General features: G+C 43.8%; 1 protein-coding gene across 1 annotated transcript; it reads left to right on the top strand.

The window, feature by feature from the left end:
* Positions 1-492: 492 nt before the first annotated feature.
* Positions 493-6533, top strand: IFT22 (intraflagellar transport 22). Its single transcript, XM_070412726.1, has 5 exons — positions 493-622; positions 4331-4407; positions 4536-4625; positions 4923-5125; positions 6042-6533. Exons 1-5 carry the CDS (start codon positions 584-586, stop codon positions 6188-6190), a joined length of 558 nt encoding a protein of 185 aa, XP_070268827.1. The 5' UTR covers positions 493-583; the 3' UTR covers positions 6191-6533.
* The last annotated feature ends 411 nt before the right edge of the window (positions 6534-6944 follow it).

The following is a 6944-nucleotide window of genomic DNA, read 5'->3' as shown; positions in this document are numbered from 1 at the left end:
CCCCAAATGAGGGTGAGCGATGAGTCCCTTTACAGAAACCAGAAACTCGTTTCCTTGACCTCTTCCAGACTGTGCCGGGGATTTCTTAAATCCGTCCTCCGTGCAGCCACTTTCACGCCCGAGTGATACCGGCGTCAGAGGGCCGGTTCCTACCCAGCTCCGCCTTGTCTGAGCGGTCGGAGTTACAGCGAGAAATACAAGATCGAGGATCCGCAAATACAGAGACAGAGATCAGACTACGAAGACAGAGGCCAGCCTCGTGAGCTCTACGGTTCTCCCCGTTCAAAAGAGAGTCTGACTCCGGGATTTTGTTTCCCTCCTCCCTCTCCCTGTGCCTCGTGCGCCGACTTTCAGCCTGAAGCCCACGCCCCGCTGCCCAGGACACCGCGTCCAACCCGGAGCTTTCTAGCGCCCAGACCCCGGCGCCCGGAACCCGCCCACTCCCGTCGGCCCCCGCGGGCCGCTCCCGTCTCCATGGAAACGAAGACCGCCAATCAGCGCGGCGACTTCCGCTCCGTTCTGACATCAGTGCGGTCTCAGCGCTGGAGTGGGCTCCGGTGGGCCTTGCTGTCGGCGGGCCGGGATGCTGAAGGCCAAGATCCTTTTCGTGGGGCCCTGCGAGGTGAGGCCGGGGCCGGGGGCAGCTTCGGGGGCGGCGAGCGGAGGCGGGGGTGCGCCGGGAGCGCCCCCCCAAAAAGTGGGACCGGGTCCCACCGCGCCCACCCTGGTGTGCGTCGCTGGCCTCACCAGGAACTCTGTCTCCAGACACTGACCCTGTTTCATTGAGGCCTGAAGGCCCAAGCTAGTGAGTGGCGTTATGGAACCAGAACCTAGATCTCACTTTGCATTCGAGGTCGTCCCTGATGAATATGCCTGTGGGACGAGGAAACTAGGAGGAGGAACGATTGGACTATTACCTGGTCTTGGAACAATTAGCTATTAATATACGTATGGTGGTGAGGGTGGAGATTAAATCTATGTGTGTACTTCACACCATACACAAAAATAAAATTAAGATGGACTAAAGCTAAACGTGTAAAAAAAACACTGTGGAAGTAGTAAATGAATGGGAATTTGCATTTTATTGATGCTGTTGGCTCAGGAAGGACACTTGGAAAACACTGTAGTAGATGAATAGATACGTTTTAAATCTTCAGATAAGGGAATGTCTTCTATGTACAACACAAAAATGAAGAAGCCTTAAAAGAAATGACAGAGAAGTTAAAGGTTAGGGAAAGTATTTGCAAAATAAATCCAAAGAAAGGATTGATAGATTGTTCACAAGGGAAGTTTAAATATCAGTAAAGAAAAGAGAACTCAGTAGAAAACTGAGCAAAAGCTCTGCACACAAGAAATACAACTGACTAATAAGTGTGAGAAGATGCCCAACTTCACAGTCACAAGAACACAATTTAAAACAAAAAGATGACTTTCATTTACCCATCAGATTGGATGAGAAAAGTTTAGAAGATTGATAACACCCAGGATTCAGATGCTTGCAGGGAAATGAGTACTCTAGGATTCTGTTGATGGAGCTATAAATTGATAACAGCTTTTTTGGTGATAAAATTATTAAAATTTAAAATGTGCCTTTTAGAGCTGCATTTACATTTCTCAGAATCTACAGTAGCTGAATACTTGTCCATGTTCCCCATGAGTCATGTTCAATACTGAAAAGCTGGAAACATCCTAGGTGCCATCAGTAAGAGAATGTCTAAATAAATGAAGGTACTTTCTTACTCTGGAAGTCTGCAGCAGTTAAACAAAACAAGGCAAGTCTGTGTGTACTGACATGGAGAACTCTCCAGGACATAAATTATTAAGTGAAATAGACAAGTAATAACAATATGCAGAGAATTATGAAAAGCAAAACAAGCACAGATATATTTTTAATGGAAATTCTCAAATATATACAAGGGAGAAAGAACTATGAACTCCTAGTACCCATCACCCAGCTTCCACAACGGAATATATGTCTGTATATAAATTTCTCTTTCCCTCGCTACTCTTCAAACTTACTAACTTCCTATTCCTTTAACATGTTGTACCTGCCCTGGTGCCTCTGAACTGGCTATTTTCCCTGCTAGGAAGTCTCAGTTGACTCATTGTCATTCAAACCTCAATTTAAACTTCATGTAGGCTTTCCGCGACCACCTAATTCAAAGTCTCTATCATATCACCCTGCTTTATTTTTATCCTAGTACTTATCACTACCTCAACTTTTTCTAGAGAGAGAGAGAAACATCGATATGAGAAACATCAATTGATTGCCTCCCAAATGCACCCTGACCAGGGATCAAACCACAAGCTCGGCTTGTGCTCTAACCAGGAATCAAACCTACCACCTTCTGGTGTTCAGAATGACGCTTCAACCAACTGAGCCACACTGGCCAGGGCTCGTCTTTTTCTAATTTATCAACAGCTCCTGACACAAGGTAGACACTTAAAAACACCTTATGGGCCTAACAGGCAATTTCTTCATTTTCCCATAAGAACCCACCCCCGTAAGAAATTGGTTTAGCCAACTATAAACTTTATATATAAACTTTAAGGGCATAGATGAAATATACAAATATACTTTTATGATGTTTAATGTATCAGTGTAGCTATATACACATTCAAAGGTACATTAAGCTATATGTTAATTTAGAAATACTGTTTTATTCCATTCTTGCATTTCATGGCAGTTTTCTTCAAGCCCCTTACCTGCATCTTTGACACCCAAGTCGTCTTTATGACTAGAGCCACTTTTTGGATCACCTAACAAAGCACACCACCTAAGCAGTTTAGGACATAGCACTTTTTGAATCTCTATGAACCTGTGTTCCTGGAAATGTATTCCAGCTCGAAGAACTGTTCCTATAACATCAGGCCATTAGCTTTATTCATTCTTCCTGTAGATCAATGGTTCCCAACGTGGGGCACACACCTCACAGGGGGGGCATTTTTTTAAGGGGGCAATTTGAGAATGAGTTATTAACAGTGAATTTTTTGCATTTCTTACGGTTCTAGGGGCCTCATATACAGTATATAAATATATATTGTGACATATTTATGCATTTCAGTTCTCTATTATATGTTTTGAAACTTTATTTGCTATTTTTTCATATCCCTTCATATTATTATTTTTTTTAACAGTTTCTTAGTGATTTCTTCCTCAGTACTTCAACTGTCCTTTCTTTTATTTTTCTCTTTCATGGATGCCATGTTCTTTGGAAGCTTGTTTAGACCAAGTTAATGGCCTTTTAGGCTTCCTCCACGTGAATAGGTGTTCACTTTTTGAATAATAAGAGTTATATGTCACGGGATGGGCGGGGGGGGGGGGCGCATCAGGATTTTAGAGATGCTTAGGTGGGGCATGGCCAAAAAAAGGTTGGGAACCACTGCTGTAGATAAATATTCATGATATCCAATTACTGTGTTATTGTTAACTTAAAATTTGTGAAGCCATAGCCTCAAGGAAAATTACTAAAGCAATGTTAAGCCCCTCCCCTCCTTTTCATTTATTTTTTTTCCCTGATTTTATTCAGTGATGTCTACAAGCCTCCCAAACTGACATTGATTGAGACCATTCTAGTCAAGCAGTTGGTGTTCAAAATAAAGTAATGGAAGTGCAGAGCATAATTTGAGAAATTTTTATAAGGACTGAAATGTAAGAGATTCCCCTTCTTCTAAGGAATAGTTTTGGTGGGAAAAAAAAATTATTTTATATTCAGGAATATACAGTGTTTGTTAAATGAATGATGTAAATGTATAGAAAAGATTTGAAAAACATCATCATTGTTATGAAGGTATGGGATGGGAGGAGGGACTAGGAGGCCTGTTAGTACTTTTTTTTTTCTTTTTAGATAAGAATGTATTATCTAGAACTAGAAACAGTCCTACATGAGAGTGTGGCCCAGCTCTGACTTGGAACTTCTCAGTGACCTTGAGGAACTCCCTTCCCCTTTCTTGGCCTTTGTGGCTCCATAATGAGCTCTGACAGACTGTGGTTTTTCTTGAAGATGTGGGGAGGAGCAAGTGAGGAAAAGTTCACATTAATGATTTTGTTTCTGTTCTTAGAAAAGCTCACTGAGAACCAGCGGGGAAATCCATGTGGGTAAAGTCACCCAATGGCAGAGACAGTACTGGAATCCCCTGCTCCCTGGGTCCCAGAGCACTGTGCCCACCACGCATAGCAAGTTAGCGAGAGCCCTCTGCCCTGGCGATCCCAGAGTGGCTGTGGCCTACACTCCATTTCACCTGGTTCCAAGCCAGCTATTGGAGGACTCATTTATAGTTGACTTTTTGATCTTCAGAAAAGATTTTTTTATTATCCTCATTTTCACAGAGTGGAAAAACCGTTTTGGCCAACTTCCTGACAGAATCTTCTGACATCACTGAATACAACCCAACTCAAGGAGTGAGGTGAGCCCTGAAGAATCTGTGTCCCAGAGAGACCCTGTCCATCACCCACCCTCTACTTGGGGTGCTGGTAGCATTCCAAAAGTATAATATTTCCAAAGTAGAGATGCTGCTGCTGTTTCTGCTTATAGGATCCTGGAGTTTGAGAACCCACACGTTACCAGCAACAACAAAGGCACCGCGTGCGAATTTGAGCTATGGGATTGTGGCGGCGATCCAAAGTACGTCTCCTTTAAGAGGGTTTGCTTCATGAAATGATTCAAAAATCATCTGCCAGCCAGGCCCCTTGGCCTAGCACACTTCCTAGCCTGTATTAGGGGCTTGGGAAAATTGTTTGGTGACTTGCATTGCTCTTAAAACTTTAGTGATTAGGTTTTAATACAATGAGAAGTCATCTATCAATTATCAGTAGTAAGGAAGTCATCCATCAATTACCTATAGTACGATATTATTTTTAAAATCCATTCTTAGAAACCAGAACTACCTAACATTCACTGTAATCCTTTGCTGCCTTGCAGGTTCGAGTCTTGCTGGCCAGCCCTGATGAAGGACTCTCACGGAGTGGTGATCATCTTCAATGCTGACATCCCAAGCCACCTGAAGGAAATCGAGATGTGGTATTCCTGTTTTGTTCAGCAGCAGTTCTTACAGGATACTCAGTGTCTGTTAATTGCACACCACAAACCAGGTTCTGGAAGTGATAAAGGAAACCTGTCTTTATGTAAGAAGACTGCGATTCTCCTTTCTGCTTTTGTCTTCAGTGTTCTGGGCATTTGTATATTGCTCTGTGTCTTTGAAAGCAGCAGCTGTGTGCTGTTGGTGAGCACCTAGAGTGTCCTAGGCCAGCAGTTGCCAACCGGTGGTCCTCGGACCACTGGTGGTCCGTGAGGTCCAAAAGGTTGGCGACCGCTGTCCTAGGCATTTGTTTTTCTCACCATGTAAATCAGAATCACCAGATTGGAAGATCTGCCATACCAACCAGGCCAGGATATAGACACTTTAAAAGCAGGTAGAGCCCGGCTGGCATAGCTCAGTGGTTGAGCATCAGCCTATGAACCAGGAGGTCACGGTTCAATTCCCAGTCAGGGAACATGCCCGGGTTGTGGACTCGATCCCCAGTGTGGGGCGTGCAGGAGGCAGCCAATCAATGATTCTCTCTCATCATTGATGTTTTCCAATCTCTCTTTCTCCCTCTCCCTTCCTCTCTGACATCAATAAAAATATTTTTTTTTAATAAATAAAAGCAGGTAGATAACAAGAGGGGAAACACCTGGCTTTAGCCACTCACCTGTCACTTTTTCCTGACTGCCCTTTTCTCAAGAAAAACTCCAATTTGCATGTGACTCCTACCATTACAGAAGTGACAGTGTGATCATAGATGACTGACAGTATTCAGCAATGTCTTCCTTTCTGGTATCAGAACAAAGAGGCTTAGCAGTGGCTTGTAGAGTTGTCGTCCTGTTGTCAGGTGGCAGTGTGGTGAAGCCTTCTTGTGTTAAATTAGGTCAAGCAAGACACTTCATTTTTGGACTTTAGAAAGTTAAACAAGTTGGCTTCTGTAAGACTCAGATCATTTGGAACAAGAAATGGCCCTCAGCAAAAGCTCATGCCTAATTACCTTATTTTTCCTTTTCAAGCACCACCCTTGAACAAGCTGAAGCTGGTGCACTCAAATCTTGAGGATGACCCTGAAGAGATCCGGATGGAATTCATAAAGTATTTGAAATGCATCATCAACTCAGTGTCAGAGAGCAGAGACCGGGAGGAGATGTCAATTATCACCTAACTAGCCTTCACTGGGACTCTTCCACATCCCGAGTGAGGTCAGCTTCTTTCCCCTGCAGATCTGAAATCTTACCTGGCCACTGACACTTTCTTCTCCCTGTGGCTCTATAAGAAATGTTCCTCACCTGCCCGAAGGTACCAGTCACCCAAGGAGTTGAATCATTCCATCTATTCTCTGTCTTAACCTAACCCTGTATTTCCCCAGGAGCAATGCTTTGGTATTTACTATTCCAGTGTTCGTGGTGACTTTATAGAATATAATAAGAATCCACTGTATCTCCATCTCTTGCGATTTAAAGGTTTTCAGGTTAGTTCAGTCTCTAATAAATATTTAATTTATTCAAGATTACAATCCACTTCCTCTACGTTCTCCCTAACGTGGTATTAGTGTGTCTGCACAGTGTCTGTGCCCTTGTTGGGGTGGGGCAGCTGTACTAAGGGCAGGTCCTTGGGTTCCCTCCCTGACCTCTGTCAAGATGTCAGTGGCCACCCTACTGGCCATCTCTCACCAAGTGCAAGACTTGGTAAGGCTTGTAGCATGGGCTCTCCCCATGGAACCAGTAGTCCCCAGGCTGAGTTGGCCTCATTCCCGCTGGGGCTGGCCGTGCACATTTCTGAGAGCCATCTGTGTCCTCCATCCATCCCAGCTCTCTTTGTATATGTATGGCAGGATCGCTTTATCTCTTGGCATTGCTGACCTGTCCAATTCATTCTCCATGCTCAGCTTACTGTAAATACAAGCTCAGAAAGAAAAA

Source organism: Myotis yumanensis, unplaced genomic scaffold (assembly GCF_028538775.1).
Source record: "Myotis yumanensis isolate MYYU_CA2020_CCGP unplaced genomic scaffold, mMyoYum1.0.hap1 SCAF_4, whole genome shotgun sequence".
In the NCBI taxonomy this organism is placed as follows: domain Eukaryota; kingdom Metazoa; phylum Chordata; class Mammalia; order Chiroptera; family Vespertilionidae; genus Myotis; species Myotis yumanensis.
This window is presented reverse-complemented; position numbering and strand designations above follow the sequence as displayed.

Bases quoted from the DNA above. Each gene is read 5' to 3' on its own strand.
- IFT22 (XM_070412726.1), top strand. From the start codon at position 584: ATGCTGAAGGCCAAGATCCTTTTCGTGGGGCCCTGCGAG. The intron at 623-4,330 runs GTGAGGCCGGGG...TCATTTTCACAG, and splicing joins TTTTCGTGGGGCCCTGCGAG to AGTGGAAAAACCGTTTTGGC. The intron at 4,408-4,535 runs GTGAGCCCTGAA...TTCTGCTTATAG, and splicing joins AACCCAACTCAAGGAGTGAG to GATCCTGGAGTTTGAGAACC.